This window comes from Macaca mulatta, chromosome 20 (assembly GCF_049350105.2).
Source record: "Macaca mulatta isolate MMU2019108-1 chromosome 20, T2T-MMU8v2.0, whole genome shotgun sequence".
NCBI classification, from domain to species: Eukaryota; Metazoa; Chordata; class Mammalia; order Primates; family Cercopithecidae; genus Macaca; species Macaca mulatta.
This window is the reverse complement of record NC_133425.1, coordinates 42,341,078-42,360,815: the sequence shown is the minus strand read 5'-3', so window position 1 is coordinate 42,360,815 and position 19,738 is coordinate 42,341,078. Positions and strand designations below refer to the sequence as shown.

Here is a 19,738-nt window from a genome sequence, read left to right as displayed (position 1 = left end):
TCCAGTCCCCAGAGTCCAGCACTCACAGCTGGCAGACACCCACCCTGGCCTTTGAGGTTAATTCCCCATCTGTTTTGGAGATCAGAGAAACTGAGCCTTTCTGGGGCCCTGGGGATCAGCCGGAGGGTCAAGCTGGCTCCATCGCCAAGCCAGGCCCTGTCCTCCTCATCCTCCTCTTCCCAGACCCAGAGGGAAGTTCTGTGTACCAGGTCATGAGGAAAACCATGGGTCTCTCTGCTGCCTTCTCTCTCCTTTAGAAATGAAGATGTCACGCCCATCTACTATTAAGGCAACAATTTGATGGGTGAGCTGTGTGTGTATGTATGTGTCTGTGTATGTATGTGCGTGTCTGTGTATGCATGTGTGTCTGTATGTACGTACATATATGTCTGTGTGTATGTCTGTGTGTGTATGCGTGTGTGTGTCTGCATTTGTATGTGCGGCGTGTGTTGGGGGGGTGACAAGGAGCAAAGAAATGAAGGCAGCAGGCTAGAAGCTGCAGCTCACCGGAAACCATGCAGAAATGAAGAAGAAACAAAAAGAGGATTTGATGGAACCTCAGTTTCTTTTCAAAGCAGAAAAAGAATGAGCTGATTTTGGTTCCAGAACTGTAGTTCAAGAAGCAACAGGTATGGGGTTAAGATCCCTTCCTAAGATGTAAGCGAATTAAATGAGACAGTAGATACAGAAGCGCTGGGAGGCATAGAACTACAGCTTTATGAGGAGTGGGTGTCAGTCATTTCTGCCACTGGGAACCCACCCTCCCTTGTTGGATAGGAGCCCCTCAGCTGGCCCTCAAGGAATAACCCTCCTTGGTTCTCTATCTGGAGGTTTGGGAAAAGAAAGCAGATGGCCCACCCTAGGCTCTGGGCCTGGTCAATCTGCATACTGGAACCCCTACATCACAGTGATTGGTTCAGCAATGGGCGTGAGACTCAGGCTGAACCAATAAGGCTCAATTCTGAGACTTGCTGGAACCACCAGGGCCAAAAGCCCTCTTTCTAGGCTGGGAATCTCTAGGCTGGGAAGATAACAGGCCTGTGTATGAGGCCAACACAGAGGGGTGGAAAAGGGAAAGAGGACCTGAAAGATAAAGTCCAAGCCCCTGGATTCAGCTGCACACCTGTGACCCCACCAGCATTTTTCCTTTTTCCTTTTTCTTTTGGAACTTAAGTGATTTGGGCTGAATTTCTGAAATTTACAACCAAGAGTACAAACCAATAAAGGGGTAATCTAGGTCACAGTCTCACGAGTTGTAACACTGAACATCCTCACCCTAGGCCAGAATCATTCCTCCAACACCAAGACAGCTCTCTGGCTGCAGAACAATGGCGGCTGGGTACCTCCCTCTAGAAGAGAAAGCTAGTGCCCATCCCCTCTGAGTGGGGACACTCTTACCTCATCAGCCAGGAGAAAGAGTTTCTCTTCCCAGGCAAAGTGGATCACATCTTCTATGCACTTTCTGCTTTGTACCTGGCCTATAGAATCCCCAAGAAAACCAAAATGTTGGTTGTAATGCTGTTTAAATTGTCCCCAGGTCAGAAGCCCATCCAGAATCACTCCGGTGCCCTGTGTTCCCTCGAGCCCCCCAGAGACCCCCTCCCCAGTGCCACGCATGATGGTGTAGTCGGCCTCCAGGGACACCCAGAAGAGCTGCCCGCGTGTCTGACTCTCTTCAGCCAGTTATGTGAGGAAGAAGGGGTTCTCACCCGGCTCTCTTATTTTATTTTTATTTTTTTTGAGATGGAGTTTTGCTGTTGTTGCCCAGGCTGGAGTGCACTGGGCATGATCTCGGCTCACCGCAACCTCCACCTCCCAGGTTCAAGCAATTCTCCGGCCTCATCCTCCCGAGTAGCTGGGATTATAGGCTTGTGCCACCACGCCTGGCCAATTTTGTATTTTTAGTAGAGACAGGGTTTCTCCATGTTGGTCAGGCTGGTCTCGAACTCCCAACCTCAGGTGATCCACTCGCCTCAGCCTCCCAAAGTGCTGGGATTACAGGTGTGAGCCACCACGCCCAGCCTGGCTCTCTTATTTTTATGAAGGCTTTGTGTGTAGGCGTGGTGGTGTGTGTGTGTGCATACACTCGCATGTGCAAGTGTCTGTGTGTGGTGTGTGGTGTGGTGGGGTGTGTCTCTGTGGTATGTGTGCCAGTGTGGTGGGGGGGGTGTGGTCTGTGTGGTGTGCATGTAGGTGTGGTGTGTATGTGTGTGGGTGTGTGGTATGTGTGTAGGTGTGGTGGGGTGTGTGTGTGGTGTGTGTGTCTATGTAGTATGTGTGTAGGTGTGGTCGGGTGTATAAGTCTGTGTGTGGTATGTGTGTGGGGTGTGTGTATGTGCTGTGTGGGTAGGTGTGTACATGGGTGTGGTGGGGTGTGTCTGTAGTGTGTGTGTAGGTGTGGTAGGGGTGTTTGAGTCTGTGTATGTCTGTGTGTGGTGTGTGTGTAGGTATGGTATCTAAGTCTGTATGGTATGTGTGTGGGGTGTGTGTGTGTATGTGGTGCATGTGCAGGTGTGTGTATGGGTGTGGTGGGGGGGTGTCTGTAGTGTGTGTGTAGGTGTGGTGGGGGTGTGTGTGTAGGTATGGTGCAGTACCTAAGTCTGTGTGGTGTGTGTGGGGTGTGTGTGTGTATGTGGTGCGTGTGCAGGTGTGTGTATGGGTGTGGTGGGGGTGTGTCTGTAGTGTGTGTGTAGGTGTGGTGGGGGTGTGTGAGTCTGTGTGTAGGTGTGGTGGGGTGTGTATGTGTTGCGTGTGTAGGTGTGTGTGTGTGCAGGTGTGGTGGGGTGTGTAGGTGTGGTGGGGTGTGTGTGTGGTGTGTGTGTCTATGTAGTATGTGTGTAGGTGTGGTCGGGTGTATAAGTCTGTGTGTGGTATGTGTGTGGGGTGTGTGTATGTGCTGTGTGGGTAGGTGTGTGTATGGGTGTGGTGGGGGGTGTCTGTAGTGTGTGTGTAGGTCTGGTGGGGGTGTGTGTGTCTGTGTGTGGTGTGTGTGTAGGTATGGTGCGGTATCTAAGTCTGTGTGGTGTGTGTGGGGTGTGTGTGTGTATGTGGTGCGTGTGCAGGTGTGTGTATGGGTGTGGTGGGGGTGTGTCTGTAGTGTGTGTATGGGTGTGGTGGGGGTGTGAGTCTGTGTGTAGGTGTGGTGGGGTGTGTATGTGTTGCGTGTGTAGGTGTGAGTATGTGTGTGCAGGTGCGGTGGGGTATGTATTTGGTGTGTAGGTGTGGTGGGGTGTGTGTATGTAGTGTATGTGTAGGTGTGTTGGGGTGTGTGTGCACACACGTGCATGTGTGGGTGTTTGTGTGCAGTGTGTGTAGTATGTGTCTGTGTGTTGTACGTGTCTCTGTGGTGTGTGTGTGTATGTGGTGTGTGGTATGTCTGCGCTGCAGAACAGAGAGGCATGGAAGCATCATAAGGAGCAGGGAGAAAAGGCCTGGTACAATGGCTCACGCCTGTAATCCCAGTGTTTCGGGAAGCCAGGGTGGGAGGATCGCTTGAGCCCAGGAGCTCCAGACCAGCCTGGGCAACACAGCAACACCTCATCTCTACAATAAAAATTATCCAGGTGTGGTGGCTTATGGCTGTAGTCCCAGCCACTTGGAGGCTGAGGCTGGAGGATCGCTTGAGCTCAGGAATTTGAGGCTGCAGTAAGCTATGACTGTTCCACTGCACTCCAGCATGGGTGACAGAGCAAGACTCTGTCTCAAAAATAAAACAAAGAACGGGAAAATACAACTGCAGGAGTTAAATCTATCAGCTAGTGCCCTCCCCCCATTACTGCACACCAGCAGCAGATGGTGAAGAGACTCGCACTGGCTATGGTCACCGGGTGAAGAGTTAGCTCCTTTCTCCCCAGAGAGGCACCCATGAGCTCCACAAGGCAGGGACAGGGCCTCTCCCCGCTCATGATCTGCCCTCAAAGACAGCACTCAACAGGCACTCAATAAATAACTGCAGAATAAATGCTAAGTGAATGAGCCTGGGCACCAGCTTTGGTGTCTCCTGTCAGCTGCTACCCGGCATCACTAAAGATGAGCACGCTGCAGGACTCAACACTAACAGGGAACACTTACAACACATTTTATTATTTCTCTTTAATTTTTGAGTCTGAGTCTCACTCTGTTACTCAGGCTGGAGTGCAGTGGCACAGTCTTGGCTCACTGCAACCTCCGCCTCCTGGGTTCAAGTGATTCTCTTGCCTCAGCCTCCTGAATAGCTGGGGCTACAGGTGTGAGCCCCCATGCCCAGCTAACTTTTTATTTTTTGAAGAGAAGGGGTTTCACCATGTACCCAGGCTGATCTTGAACTCCTGGACCCCAAGTGATCCACTCACCTCGGCCTCCCAAAGTGCTGAGATTACAGGCATGAGCCACCGCACCGCACCCGCATTTTAGAGAAATGAGTGCAAACAGCAAGATGGTGATCCATCCGTTCACACGAAATGCCATGGGTACAGGTGAGAGAAGGAGTAAACGCAACGAGGTAGAAATGGGACCTTCCCTCAGTATTTCCTGAGACTTGCTTTGAGTGTGGCACCGGGAATATCTGATGTGCTCACAATATCCTCCGGAAAACCACCACTACAATCAGGCTTGCTAACTTCTTAACAAGCGTCATGTTTGTTTACTATATGTCTGTGTATATTACATAGATATCTTGTGTGTGTACATACATGTCTATACATGCATGCATGTATATTCTTTACAGTGTCTTGCTCTGTCACTCTTGCTGGAGTACAGTTACATGATCCTAGCTCACTGCAGCCTCAAACTCCTGGGCTCAAGCCATCCTCCAGCCTCAGCCTCCCAAAGTGCTGGGATTACAGGCATGAGCCTCTGCACCCAGCCTATTATTGTGTGTGTGCGTACATACATATATATACGCGTATATACACATACATATATATACACACGTATATATACACACATATATATACGTGTATATGTGCATATATACACACGTATATATATATATGCGCAAAACAGTATGTAGAGTATCTTACCTTTTTGTTAATAATACCTATATTCTGGTCTATGCAAAAATATAAATATGCCTGGAAAAAACATACACACGTATCTTGTAAGAGTGTGGCATGATTCCATCAAAATTTCTATCTTGAACTAGCTAAGCAATGAACCAATTCCTTTACTAAGGGACCAACTTTTCTTCTTCCAAGAAAGCACCAACTAGCCTTCCTATTTAAAAAGCTCAGGGTTCTGGGATGCCAGGAGGGTGGCAGGCACCAGTTTCTATAAGAAACCAGCCACTATTCTCACAGAGAAGGGCTGGCTTCTGAGGACAGCAGAGCCTGCTTGTAATTCCTCCTGGTCTTGCCCTTCCATGCTTGTGATGCCACAAACTGTATCCTGTTGGAATGCAAACCAGGATTTGAGCACCAGAAAAGCTGTGTTCACTAAATGCTAAACGGAACACAAGCGACTAAGCAAGAACCAGAGCCTTAAAAAGATTTCAGCCCAGTAAAGGACATGAGACCCAGTGTGTACAAACAATTCTGCTGTTACACACCACGTCAGCGTGAGGATAAGGGCAGAACTTACTTCTCTCCAGCACCTCAGAGCATGCCCACTGAGCCAGTGAACAGACAAGCGCATGAACAGCGGTGCAGGAGGAGGGAATGTCATATATGGCATTAGAGGGGCCAGGGCACAGCTGTGCCCAGCTGGGGGTGACATGAGATACCGCTTTGATGCAGGCCAAAAGGCTGGAGAGGGGTCTCCCAAGTACCTTTCAAGGCTGGGCCAAAGTAATTCCCCAAAAGCTGATGGGAAGATCTGTAGCTTGTGACTTAGCATCCTCCTTTGAGTGACAGATCACGACTGTTCACGTAGTTTGGATGTCTGTCCCCACCCAAATCTTGTGTTGCAATGTAATCCCCATGTTGAGCTGGGTCTAGTGGGAGGTGTTTGGGTAATGGGGGCGGACCCTGAAAGTATGCAGCATCCCCCGCCCCACTCTGATTCTATTGTTCCTGCTCTTGCCATGCGATGTGCCTGCTCCCCCTTCACCTTCCGACTTGACTGGAAGCTTCCTGAGGCCTCCCCGGAAGCTGATACCACCACGCTTCCTGTACGGTCTGCAGAACTGTGAGCCAATCAAGCCTCTTTTCTTAAAAATTACCCAGTCTCAGGTATTTCTTTTTTCTTTTTTTGAGACGGAGTCTTGCTCTGTGCCCCAGGCTGGAGTGCAGTGGCGCGATCTCGGCTCACTGCAAGCTCCGACCCCCCGGGTTCCCGCCATTCTCCTGCCTCAGCCTCCTGAGTAGGTGGGACTACAGGCGCCCGCCACCTCGCCCGGCTAGTTTTTTGTATTTTTTAGTAGAGACGGGGTTTCACCGTGTTAGCCAGGATGGTCTCGATCTCCTGGCCTCGTGATCCGCCCGCCTCGGCCTCCCAAAGTGCTGGGATTACAAACTTGAGCCACCGCGCCCGGCCTCAGGTATTTCTTTATAGCAATGCAAGAACAGCCTAATACCACTGTCCTATGGGGAACTTCAGCGGGAGGCCTGGGACACAGAGCTGCCAATCAGAGTCCCAGGGATTTGACTGGTTCGGGAATGGGCAGGTGACCCAACCTCAGCCTGGTGAAACTCTGGAATAGGCTCTGCTGTAAGGTACCTCAGCTGATGGCAATGGCTGAAAGTGCTGAAGTCACTCCAAGGATGGATTCTTCCTGAGGACTCCAACCCAGAGGAAGGTAGAGCTGACGAAGGACTGAGGCTCCTGTGACACGGACTCTGACTCAGGCGCACTGCTTCACCCCCGCACTCCACAGTTCCACCCTCCAATCCCTTCAGTCTCGAGTTGGGTCTCTGTCTTGACACCAAAAGGGCCCTGGTTTAAGAACCCAGTCCACTTGGACACCTTTAAGCTACCCTGGTCACAGTGTGTGGTCCAGACAAGACATATGGTCACCACAGGTGGGTTTCTATTTTCCAGAGACCCTCTTCTTACAGCTGACTGACTCTCACACAGTGAAGACCGCAGGAGCAAGGCCAGGTCCTGCCCACTCATAAAGTACTTTATAAAAATTACTTATGTTAATATATCAGATTAATAGAAAATGACCTCTTTACTCAGAGCAGGAGAGTCTCCGGAACAGTGACTTCTTCTCAGTCAGGTGAAAAGATTTATGTAAACACCTGGCCAAGAATGTGTTGACTCTGTGACGTGGACTAGGTACAGTGTCTTTCCCAAGATGTTGTAGAACTTGCTACCGCAAGTGTGGTCCTGGGCCCGGCATCATTATCACCTGGGAATGTGTTAGAGATGCAAACTCTCAAACCATACCCCGGCCCAATTACATCCAAGTGTCTGAAGTGGGGCCCTGCAGCTTGGGCACCATGCTTCTGAGGCAGTGGGTCTCACCCTCGGCAGCACAGGCTACCGATATCTCAGAGATCCTAGAGTGTGGCCTTGATTTTGAGATTTTTCAAAGTTCCCTTTGGGATTCTAATGTACAACTAGGATTGAGAAGCCAGCTCTATGTTATTTTCCTACTGAATCTTTATCCGTCCGCTCCCAGGAGCTGGGGTAAACAAGCCAGTGGTATTGCCAGCTGCACCCATTTTCTGCATGCGGGAATTCAAGGGATGTTTTCAGCTGACTGAAGCATCATTTGATGTTCCCGAGAAACAGATTCCACAATCAACTCAAACAGATTTTGGCCCTGACCCAATTTATCTCAAAAAAGGAGGAGAGAGGAGCCCTTGTTCCCTGTGTCCAAATAGCACTGGGGGCATATGAAGCCAGCAGCCCAGAAATATCAAAACAGACAGGACTGCGGACCTTTTTTTAAAGAAAAATATGCAAAATTGGGGGTGCTTTTCAATTTCTGGAAATTCGTGGCTTTTTTGGTTTAGTAGCTTTTGTTTTGAAAATGACTTTTCCTCTCAGGCCTCAAAGGGACACAGCAGTGCTGTATCAAAGAAAAACCAACACACACACCAGCATTCTCAAAACTGGTTCAAAAAATAAGGAGGAGGGACGGTAAAATGAGGCCTATGATTAATGGTAAGTTTGTGAGTAAATTATCTCAAGGAGGCAAGTCTTTGCAAACGTACGAACAAAAAACCAGTCTTGAAAATAATACAACCCTGGCTGGGTGCAGTGGCTCATGCCTACAATCCCAGTGCTTTGGGAGAATCGCTTGAGGCCAGGAGTTAAGACCAGCCTGGGACACACAGCAAGACCTTGTCTCTACAAAAATAAAAAATTAAAATATGAGCTGGGCGTGGTGGTGCTGCCTGTAGTCTGAGCTGCTCAGGAGGCTGAGGCAGGAAGATCACCAGGAGTTCAAAGCTGCAGTGAGTTATGATCATACCACTTGCACTTCAGCCAGGCCTGGAGCCACAGAGCAAGACCCAATCTCTATAAAATAATAATAATTATTCAAACTGCCCAAGAAAATGTCTGCATTTACTCACTTTTTTTTTTTTTTTTTTTTTTTTTTGAGACGGAGTCTTGCTCTGTTGCCCAGGCTGGAATGCAGTGGCACGATCTCGGCTCACTGCAATCTCCACCTCCCAGGTTCACACCATTCTCCTGCCTCAGCCACCTGAGTAGCTGGGACTACAGGTGCCCGCCACCACGCCCGGCTAATTTTTTGTATTTTTAGTAGAGACAGGGTTTCACCGTGTTAGGCAGGATGGTCTCGATCTCCTGACTTCGTGGTCCACCCACCTCGGCCTCCCAAAGTGCTGGGATTATAGGCGTGAGCCACCGCGCCCGGTCTACTCACTTTTTTTCTAGACAAGGTCTTATTCTATTGCCCAGGCTGGAGTGCAGTGGCATAATCTTGGCTCACTGCAACCTCTGCCTCCTGGGTTCAAGCGATCATTCCACCTCAGCCTCCCTAGTAGCTGGAACTCCATGTACCACCACACCTGGCTAATTTTTTTTTTTTTTTTTTTTTGAGACAAAGTCTTGCTCTGTCACCCAGGCTGGAGTGCAGTGGCATGATCTCAGCTCACTGCAACCTCCGCCTCCCGAGTTCAAGCAAATCTTATGCCTCAGCCTCCTGAGTAGCTGGGACTACAGGCGCACACCACCATGCCCTGCTAAATTTTGTGTCTTTAGTAGAGACGAGGTTTCACCATGATGGCCAGGCTTGTCTCCAATTTCTGAACTCAAGTGATCCACCTGCCTCAGCTTCCCAAAGTGCCAGGATTACAGGCATGGGCCACCACACCTGCCCTCCTCATCTCTTGAGGTGGCCTGTGGCAAATTTTATGGCTTTAGGTTAGCAAATCTGGAAGGGAAACTAGGGGCAGAGAGAACCTTTAATTATGTAACTCTTTGGTTTCTAGACAGCCAGTGTATCAGCCACCCCCACCCTCTACGAAACTGGCGAGGAAGTAAAGTGCAGACCTGTAGGGTTCCCGGGGTTGATTATGCAGAGCACCTTAGGGTCACAGTGGTCTTTGGCCTCCTGCACCGCCCGCCGGAGCTCATTCACATTTAGCGCCCAGCAGTTCTCCTCGTCCAGGTAGTAGTTCACCTGGATGGCGTCGAGCTCAGAGATGACGGCTGAATAGAGGGGATACTGTGGGATGGGGATCATCACACCTGTCCGTGACTTGCCGCCTCCAGAGACGAGGATCTTCAGGATTGTCTGCAACGCAGAAGTCACACGTAGAAAGCCAGCACCACTTCCCATCCCTGACCCAGCCTTTCACCCGTGGCCCCACTGCATGCCTCCAGTCCAACTCTGTGCAAGTCACTTTACTCCCCCGAGTCTCAGTTTCCTCATCTGTAAAATGAGGGAAGCTGCAAGGAGTAAGCAAAATCCAGCATTCTAAAGTTCTCGGCACAGTGCCGAACATGTAGTTAACGACTCAGTACTTAGGCTGGGCACGGTGCTCATGCCTAAAATCCCAGCACTTTGGAAGACTGAAGCAGCCAAATCACTTGAGGCCAAGAGTTCGAGACCAGCCTGTGCAACACAGTGAGACCTCCACCTCCCTACTTAAAAATTTAAAAATATATATTTTTCTTTTAAAAAAATATATTTTTAAAAAGACTCAATATTTGTATTTTTAATACTTCTAAAATAGTAGGTCCCATACTAGCCCTGTCTCAGAATTATTCTGACCCCGCTCCTGTGATCCTGATTCCCTATGTCAGGGGTGGGGCCCAGGAGTATGTGTTATCAGTATCAGTGCCCAAGGTTGGAAAGACCCCACTCTACATCCACCCCAACAAGGGACTCTTAAAATGGGATAAAATACCCATCTACTGCCACCAGGTGGCGCGTTGACCTGTTTTCCAAGCTGAGCAGGATGCTTGTTTAAGATTTCTGAGAAACCAGGCCATGCGATTCCTGTGGGGTATTGGTGGAGGTGCCAGTAATTCATTGAATTAATTAGCCAAAACCCTCTGCAGGGAGAGTCTCCACCTTAAACACGGGCACAGGTCCTTTTCCAGACTCAGTTCCTTGCTGCAAAAATGTCACGAGACTTTGAAGTACAATGACTTGATTCTTTCCGCTGAATCTTGTGGACACGCCCCCTTCTCTACTCTGGAACCTCTTCCCACACTGGGCATTTCTGGGATTCAAGAGAGGCCTTGACAGCAGAGGGCAATGGAAGATGATGTGATTGGTTGCTGGAGCTCCAGTGTTAGAATCCCAAATGTCACATGAACTGACTCAAGGCAGGCAGACCACTTAATGTCTCCAGGCCTCCATTTCTCATGGGCTCCAGTAAGAGCTTAATGTGTAGGAAAGGCTTTGGGAAAGGAACAAAGCACTGAACAAACAAGAGCCTTACAGGTCAGGAAACAAAGACAGACCCATTAAAGAAGGAAAAGTTCAGACAGCACATGGCTCCCTGAGAATAGATGAGTCAACAGCACCTAACACCAAGCCAGGCCTTGGGAGGGGTGTGCAGAAAGGGACAGGCAGGCAACCAGTCCCCAACCCCAGGACTGCAGACTCCACCAGTCCCCCAAGCCCAGGACTGCAGGCTCCACCTGTCCCCCAAACAGGACTGCAGGCTCCACCAGTCTCCGAAGCCCAGGACTGCAGGCTCCACCAGTCCCCCCAAGGACTGTAGGCTCCACTACTTCCCCAAGCCCAGGACTGAAAACTCCACCGGTCCCCCAAACCCAGGACTGCAGGCTCCACCAGTCCCCCAAGCCCAGGACTGAAGCCTCCACTGGTCCCCCAAGCCCAGGACTGCAGGCTCCACCAGTCCCCCAAGCCCAGGACTGCAAACTCCACTGCAAGTAACCACTGCACTCCAAACTGCAAGTAACCACTGGCCCCAGTCCTCCCCGACCCCATTGGTAGCTGACTCCAGCCTGAGCCACCTCCTCTTGCCTCCTGTGCCCCTCGCAGCCAAAATTTAAACTTAGGAACAGAAATCTAACTGCCCCACCTCCTTCTCCTTCAAACCCTTCAGTGGCTCCCTGTTGTTCTTAGCACAATGACCCAAATCCTCAGCGTGGCCTCTAAGGCCCTGTACTGACGCCAGCTGCCTTGCCAGCCCACGCCTGGTAACTCCGTCCCTCGCTGTGCACTCATCCCCCAGCATCTCCAGTTCCCAGCACTCAGACTCCTGCCAGCTCTTGGCCTCTGCACATAGTGACCTTCAGCTCAGAGCACACCCCCTCTCCCAGTTCACTCCTGTGTGTCCCTCAGGTCGGTGTCTGCTCAGCCTTCCTTGGAGACTTCCTGCCCCACCAGGTCGGAGTTCCCACTGCTCCCTCCCATAACACCCTGTCCTTCTCTACTGCAGAAGAGAAACTAAAAGCTTGTGATGTGCATTTATTTTTGTGATATCAGCTGGTCTGCTCTGCCTGTGTAGGCAGAGGCCAAATGATGTGTTTGGTTTCCCATTGTCTCCTCAGCACCTGGCACAGGAGGAACACCAGTACGTGCAGAACCACAGAAAGGCCAATGGTTACCCTCGGGTGGCCCCTGGCTCCTCTGCAGCCGGACCTGCTGGTGTGTACTCTGGATGGAAATCAAGGCTGCAATAGCGCCCAGGCTCATGAAGACTAAAAGAGGCAAAGACTGCAGGCTGCCAGGGCAGGGGGACCAGAGGTGGCCACCCATGCTGCCACCCTCCCTGCTAGCCTGTCTCCCTGCTAGCCAGTTCCAATGCTGGGCCCTAACAGGCAAGGCTGCTCTTCATGTGGGTAAACACCGCATAACAACAAGCCACCCTCACACGTACAGAAATGCCGTCACTAGCTCCCGTGGTCAGGTAGATGTTGTCGGGGTCTGCAGGCACGCCGCCATCCCTCCTGGTAATATAGGCAGCCACGTCTTCACGGATGCAGTTGACACCCTGGCTAGCACTGTAGGACCCTGTAAGACAGCAGGCAAGACAGTAACAGAGGCAGGATGTCTGGCTCCACAGGGTCAATATAATTAATATCCATATAATTAGAGGGATGCCTGTTTGGGATGAGGGTCTCGGGTGGAGCCCAACTCCCATTGCTTTGGAACTGTGGCAAGCTGCTTAACCACGTGTCTGGGCCTCATCCACCCACCCCTCTATCCATCCACCCATCCACTCATCCACTCACTCACCCAGTACTGAGTACCTATCATGTGTCACACATTATTCTAGGCCCTGGCTTCTACTCAAATGGTGCCCAAACCTGTTCCACCCACTCTCCTGGGATTTATATGTGTTCTGTGACGCTGTCAGTCACTAGATCTGGGATTCCCATGCTTTTATGATGGTTGCCTACACATGGTTCCACAGGACTTGAGAGAATGGGCCAACATTTAGGCTCCAAAATAGCACCCCCTGGGCTGGGCGCAGTGGCTCACACCTGTCATCCCAGAATTTTGGGAGGCCGAGGCAGGAGGATTACTTGAGCCCAGGAGTTTGAGACAAGCCTGGTCAATGTGGCGAAACCTCATCTCTACAAAAAACACAAAATCAGCTAGGTGTGGTGGCGTGCGCCTCTAGTCCCAGCTACTTGGAGGCTGAGCTGGGAGGATCACTTGAGCTCAGGAGGTAGAGGCTGCGGTGAGCTATGATGACACCACTGCACTCCAGCCTGGAGTGAAACCCTGTATCGAAAAAATAAATAAAAATAAAAACAAAAACCCCACAATAGCACCACCGGCCAGCCCCAGGCACCCAGGGCTCTGACCAGCATCCCTGGGACTGTGAGGTGTCCTCCAGCCCCCAGTCCCATGTGAACATACCCTCCCGCTGCCATTTAGGGTTGAAAGTCATTTATACTAAGTTCAAAAACAGGTAAAACTAATGAATGGTCCCAGAAGCTGAGCAGTGGTTAACTGCTCTGGAGTGGCGGTACTGACTAGAAAGACGCACGAAATAGTGTTGGCAGCTCCATACCCAGAGTCTGGTGGGGTGACATTGATGTTTGCATGTGTGAAAGGTATTCCAGCTGTACATTAACATTTTTACCTCCATAAAAAAGATTTTTTTAAATGTCAGGCCACTATTTAGGTTTCTGAAAATAAACTGGAGAGATGTATTTGTACAGGTGTAAGATCTCTCTGGAAGAAGACTCAAACTAGTGAGGTGAATTCCCTGTGGAAGTGCATGGGGGCTGGGGGTCAGAGGTGGAAGGCAGATGTTTCGTTGTATATTCTTTTAGACCTTTTGAATTTTACACCACATTTAAAGAAAACCAGACTATTCCTTCTGTGGCTACTGCAAAAACCACCCCCAGGAGGCAGGATGGCGAATGGAAGTAGCAGATTCTCCTCTGGGGCCTCAGCATGCATCAGTCCAGGTCTGGCGTCGAGGAGGAACAGTCAAATGCTCTGAACTGGGGCCAGGCACAGTGGTTCACGCCTCTACTCCCAGCACTTTGGGAGGCTGAGGTAGGCGGATCACCTGAGGTCAGGAGTTCAAGACCAGCCTGGCCAACATGGTGAAACCACATCTCCACAAAAATCAGCCGGGTGTGGTGGCAGGTGCCTGTAATCCCAGCTACTCGTGAGACTGAGGCAGGAGAATCACTTGAACCTGGGAGGTGGAGGTTGCAGTGAACCAAGATCGCACCACTGCACTCCAGCCTGGGTGACAGATTGAGACCCCGTCTTTTAAAAAAAAAAAATGCCAGCCGGGCGCGGTGGCTCAAGCCTGTAATCCCAGCACTTTGGGAGGCCGAGATGGGCGGATCACGAGGTCAGGAGATCGAGACCATCCTGGCTAACACGGTGAAACCCCGTCTCTACTAAAAAATACAAAAAACTAGCCGGCCGCGGTGGCGGGCGCCTGTAGTCCCAGCTACTCAGGAGGCTGAGGCAGGAGAATGGCGGGAACCTGGGAGGCGGAGCTTGCAGTGAGCTGAGATCCGGCCACTGCACTCCAGCCTGGGCGGCAGAGCGAGACTCCGTCTCAAAAAAAAAAAAAAAAAAAAAAAAAAAAAAAGCCCTGAACTGGAATCCCCCAGCTCTGCCTCAGCCTCTCTGCACAGCACTGGGCTCTGCACAGCTGTAAGAGGAGCAGCCAGACCAATACTCTAAGGTGCCAAGTGGCAAACATTAACTGGTGTCACTCTGGGTGGTGGGCATGGGCTTCTGTCATGCTATTTTCAGTATTCTAATACATTTGGAGAATTTTGTAAGTTTAAAAAAGGGGAGGTGCAGATGCTTGTGTTAGAGCCCACCCCCACTAGGTGATTTAGTTGGTATTTCTGAGCTTCTGTAAGAGAGACCTTCTAGGACTCCTTGCTTCCCTTCACCCCTTTTCAATGCCCCACCTTCTCCTCAGGGCCTCCCCTCTTCCTGCCTCTAAGAGCATCCACCTCCCTGAATGCCCAGGCCTTCACCCATTAGCAAGCCCTCTGCTTCTCTGAGTCACACTTCCGCGGTCACAGAATTTCTACCCTTCCAAAGAGGCTCCTGGGTTTTTCTTCAGATCTCACGTTATACTCCAAAACACACTGATCTTTCTAGGATCATTTCTAGTCTGTCTCCAGGAGGCTTGCCCTAAAGATTCTGCTCCACCTCCAGCCAATCTCAGCCTATAATTTATCCAGTTACTTTACTATTTATTAGTTGGTTTCTTTTTAAGAGACAGGGTCTCACTTTGTTGCTCAGGCTGGTGTGCAGCGGCACGATCATAGCTCACGGCAGCCTTGAACTCCTGGGCTCAAGCAGTTGTCCCACTTCGGCCTCCCAAAGTGCTGGGATTACAGGTGTAAGCCACTGTGCTGGCCCCTCCAGTTATTTTGTACAGAAGCAGCCCTGCCCTCCCCATGCTGACTCCTGACTCTTGGTTCCTCCTGAGCAGGGGATGTTACCCATTTCTTCTGTGCATTTCTCCCAGAGCACCTCGCCCACTGCGGGCTGCGCTATACTACACCCTGCTGAGGACCCACTGCTGAACTCCCACCTCACTGAACACCACTGCCCTAGGGCCCCTTCATTCATCACACAGAGGTCCCGACCTCAGGGCCTTTGCACATACTGTTCGCTGGTCCAGCATGCATCTGCAGGTTCTTACTCCCCCTGATGACCTCTTCTTCTCCATACAGCCCCTTGTTATAGTCCCGCAGCTCTCTCCAAGATCTCATGAGAAATCGTGATTACACGTTCATAGAAATTCTTTTCCATGTTTGTTCCTCCCAAATCTGATAGCTTCGTGAGCACAGAAGCTCCACCCACCTTGCTCACTAGTGTCTTTGATGTCTAGAACACAGCCTGGTACATGCTCAGGGAGAGGCTGGACAAGGGCACACAGCTCCTGCCCTGCCCCAGGCAGGTGCTAGGTTGTACCTCAACCCCATTAAGATCCAGGACACACCTGAGAACCAAACTGGTCATCAAAGAGAAAATAAATGAAGTTGCTGGGTGTGGTGGCTCATGCTTGTAATCCCAACTACTCTGGAGGTCAAGGCAGGATGATTGCTTGAGCCCAGGAATTCGAGAGCAGCCTGGACAATAGTGAGAACCTATGTCTACAAAAAATATAAAAGTTGGCCAAGTGTGGTGGTGTATGCCTGTAGTCCCAGCTACTTGGGAGGCTGATGCAGGATTGCTTGAGCCCAGGAGGTCAAGGTTACAGTGAGCTATGATTGTACCACTGCACTCCAGCCTGGGTGACAGAGCAAGACCCTAACTCTTAAAAAAGAGAGAGAGAAAAAAAAATGAAGCCCTGCTAAGAAATTATGTATATATATATATATATATATATGTATATATATATATATATATTTTTTTTTTTTTTTTGGAGGGGACAGAGTTTCACTCTCATCACCCAGGCTGGAGTGCAATGACACAATCTCGGCTCACTGCAACCTCCACCTTCTGGGTTCAAGCAATTCTCCTGCCTCAGCCTCCCAAGTAGCTGGGATTACAGGCGCCTGCCATAATGCCTGGCTAATTTTTGTATTTTCAGTAGAGACAGGGTTTCACCATGTTGGCCAGGCTGATCTCGAACTCCTGACCTCAGGTGATCCACCTGCTCTGGCATCCCAAAATGCTGGGATTACAGGCGTGAGCCACCATGCCCAGTCCAAGAAATAATTTTAAAGGGCATGATAATAACACATCCTGAGTGGCCGGGCGCGGTGGCTTACGTCTGTAATCCCAGCACTTTGGGAGGCTGAGGTGGGCAGATCACAAGGTTAGGAGTTCAAGACCAGCCTGGCCAATATGGTGAAATCCCATCTCTACTAAAAATACAAAAATTAGCCAGGTGTGGTGGCGTGCATCTGTAGTACCAGCTACTCAGGAGGCTGAGGCAGAAGAATCGCTTGAACCCGGGAGGCAGAAGCTGCAGTGAGCCAAGATCACGCCACTGCACTCCAGCCTGGGCGACAGAATGACACTGTCTCAAAAAAACAAAACAAAACAAAAATCTCTTGGGTGAGCTTCAAGACCTTGTATACACATTTAATAATCTCCCTGTGGGTCAGGGTGGCCCTGGAGCATAGTGACATGCTCCATGTCTTTTTACTCCTGTGGGCAGAAAAGTGCTCAGGCTGCCCAGAGCGTAGGCAACAGAGAGCGACACCACTGTGTCCCTGTCATGCCAAGGACCACACTGTCCTGCCCCCTGGAATGCGCAGGGCTTGTCTACAGCTAACAAGCGGATTTAGCACACGTGAACCTTCCTTACAAGCCCAGAAGGTGGGTACAAACTACTTCCTAGCTGAAGGATGAGGGAGACTCCAAGCACTCCCACCTCACCTGTGTTCACGAGGTCCTGGAACAGGGCTCAGAGTGGGTCCCAAAAACCATGAGGGCCAACTGGTCTTTTGCTGTAACACCCCACGAGGGAACTCCCAGGGCCACAGTCTCTCAGCCCCACTACTCCAGCTCTGGCTGACACGAAGTTGCAAAAACCTGTTGATGAGGCTTAGTATGTGGAAGAAAAATCCCTACTCCGTACCCAGACACTCTCATCAGACACACAAAAGGCACATTCCCCTCCCCCTGCCTCTCAGTTGGGGGCTTCCAGGAGTTTTAGTTCCATAGCCATGGGGGTCTTTGAGAAACACCTTTGCCCTTGGGGCCAGGCAGAGTGTGCAGGGGGAGCCTGGCAGAGCGTGCAGGGGGAGCCAGGCAGAGCGTGCAGGGGGAGCCTGGCAGCTGGGCCTCTGGGCTGCAGAGCTGCTTTCTGCCAGCCTGTGGTTAGGTCGTGGCACACAAGGCCCCAGCCCACACCCCATCCAGGCTGGCAGGTGGAAAAGCAAGGGGGGGCTGGCCCCCTCCTGAGAGAGACAGTGCCCAGACTCAGAGGGACAGCAGTGGGGCCACACCCAGGAGGGTGAGCACAGGGCCGTCAATAAGGGACAGAGCAGAAAAAGTTGGCGGGGGGGTGGCAGGGGATAGAGACAACAAGGGGGGGCCACTCCCCTGCTGAACAAGTCGCCAGAATCTGTCCCCACCCTCAGCTCCACTTTCCGGAACATCAGGGCTCATATCCTAGGAAGATTCTAAGAACAGCAGCTTTCCTCAGGGCGAGGGAAGCCGGATTCCCAACGTGGGTGCTGCCCAAAGGAACCAGCAGAAATAAACAGAGGAAAGAAAATGACAGAACAAAGAGCTGGAGGCCCAGAGGCTGGAACTCCATCCTTGCAGGGAAGGGGGAGAGAATCATCTTCACATCTACAGGGGCCAAGTTCCAGGTCTATTCTGCGGAGCCTGGTGCCACGTCAGGAGGCAGACATTGGGGCATGCGTCCCCAAAAAGGGGAGTGAGGGCCAGTTTGAGGGGAACACCATGAAGTACCTGGGGGTACTGGCACCACTGGACACAAGAAAGCCACAGAAAGGGGCCGAAGGGGTCCCAAGGTGCTTCCCTTCCCCAGCAATTGGCTGCCATCTCCAAGACAGTGCAGGGACATGTTCAGAGCTGGGGGCCACAGAGAGGCAAGGATGCTGAACAAAACTGGGCACTGCACTTCTACCCAGCCTCCAGCTGCTGGGTGAAACCTGCTGTGACAAAGGCAGGCTCAGCTGCTGTCCAGCGAGTCTGGCTCCAGGGAGGAGGACCCACACCCAGCATGATGTAGGCACTTGCACCTAAAGGTGGTGCCAGCACCACCCGCTTAATAAACAGGAGGCCAGCAAGGCGTGAGTGGGATGAGGACGCTATTTTTTGTTTACTCTGCGCGCTGTCAGCCACCCACACACATTCACACACCCATTTGCATGCATGACTCTCGCTTGAGGCTGGGGCCCCCCCGGGAACACTCGTTCATTTCACATCCCGGGGCCTGGCAAGTTGGGGCCTCACCCAGGCTGTGCCCGCCACAAGCCTGCAGGATCCGCCGGGCGCGTTTCTTAGCATCTTCTGGGAAGCTGGGGCTGTCCAGCAGGTTTGGGTAGGTGCACAGTGCCATTACCTGGGGGAACAAGACGCAGGCTGAGCTCCCAGCACTCCGACTCCCAGAGCTCCGGGAGGGGCACAGAGGCCACTGGGAGGATGACAGCTCCCAGGACAAGCCTCTCTGTGAGAACTCAGCCTGTGGGAGCTTGGGGGCAGGAGGGGAAGATGCTGGGCTCTCTGCAGCAGAAAGGGAGAAGTTGAGAGTTGGGATGCACTATGACCTGGGCTGCTGGAAGAGGAGTCGACGATCAGAGTGAGGCTGTTCCTCCGCCCCTGGCCCAAGCTCTTCCACTAGGGACAGTGGGCTTACACACCCAAGGCACAATCAGGGGCCCGCAGAGCAGGGGGCAGGCGATCGATGCCCAGCTGGGTGGAGCAGGGCTGCAGACCCCCCCTACTCCCAGCCTGAGCTCCTCCAATGCCCTAGGCCCCCTCCCCCTGCATTCCTCATCACCCCCTTTCCTCCCCAGATGAAAACTGGGCTAGCTTTCTCTTCTCAGTAACAGAGAACATCACCCCAACCCCACAAATTAAGAGGATTAAGCAAGCAAACATGTACAAAAGTGCCAGTAACCCCAGCTCGCCCGGCAAGTTGAGGCTGGCACTGAGGAGCCAAGCCAGGTGCACTGAGGGGGTCAGGACTTGTGGCTCTGACACCAGCGGGGTGACTTTAGCGAGCGCCTGGCTTCACGGAGCCCGGTTTCTCTTCATCTGCACAATGGGCAGTGAGCTGGCCTGCCCACCTCCCAGGGGCACCTGCGCAGGTCAGAGGAGATGTGTGAAGGCTGGAGGCAGCTGGCACTAGGCTGGAGAGGCTGGGCCTGCCATGCACAGTGGCAGGGCTGGACCTGAGAACACAGTTCCAGCAAATAAGGCTGAGTGAGGCCTGTTCTGAAGCCTGCCACAACTTAAACCCAGGCCCATGTGGGGACCTCTCCTGAGAGG

General features: G+C 51.6%; 1 protein-coding gene across 3 annotated transcripts in view; it reads right to left on the bottom strand.

The window, feature by feature from the left end:
- Positions 1-19,738, bottom strand: part of GPT2 (glutamic--pyruvic transaminase 2) — a 48,091-nt gene that overhangs the window by 12,995 nt on the left and 15,358 nt on the right. For all 3 annotated transcript variants that reach the window (XM_015126079.3, XM_077987194.1, XM_077987193.1), the window contains 4 exons: positions 18,701-18,809; positions 12,195-12,328; positions 9,385-9,628; positions 1,399-1,478 (listed from right to left, as the gene is read on the bottom strand). In XM_015126079.3, the coding sequence (XP_014981565.1) occupies positions 1,399-1,478; positions 9,385-9,628; positions 12,195-12,328; positions 18,701-18,809 (567 nt within the window). The remainder of the gene's footprint in view (positions 1-1,398; positions 1,479-9,384; positions 9,629-12,194; positions 12,329-18,700; positions 18,810-19,738) is intronic.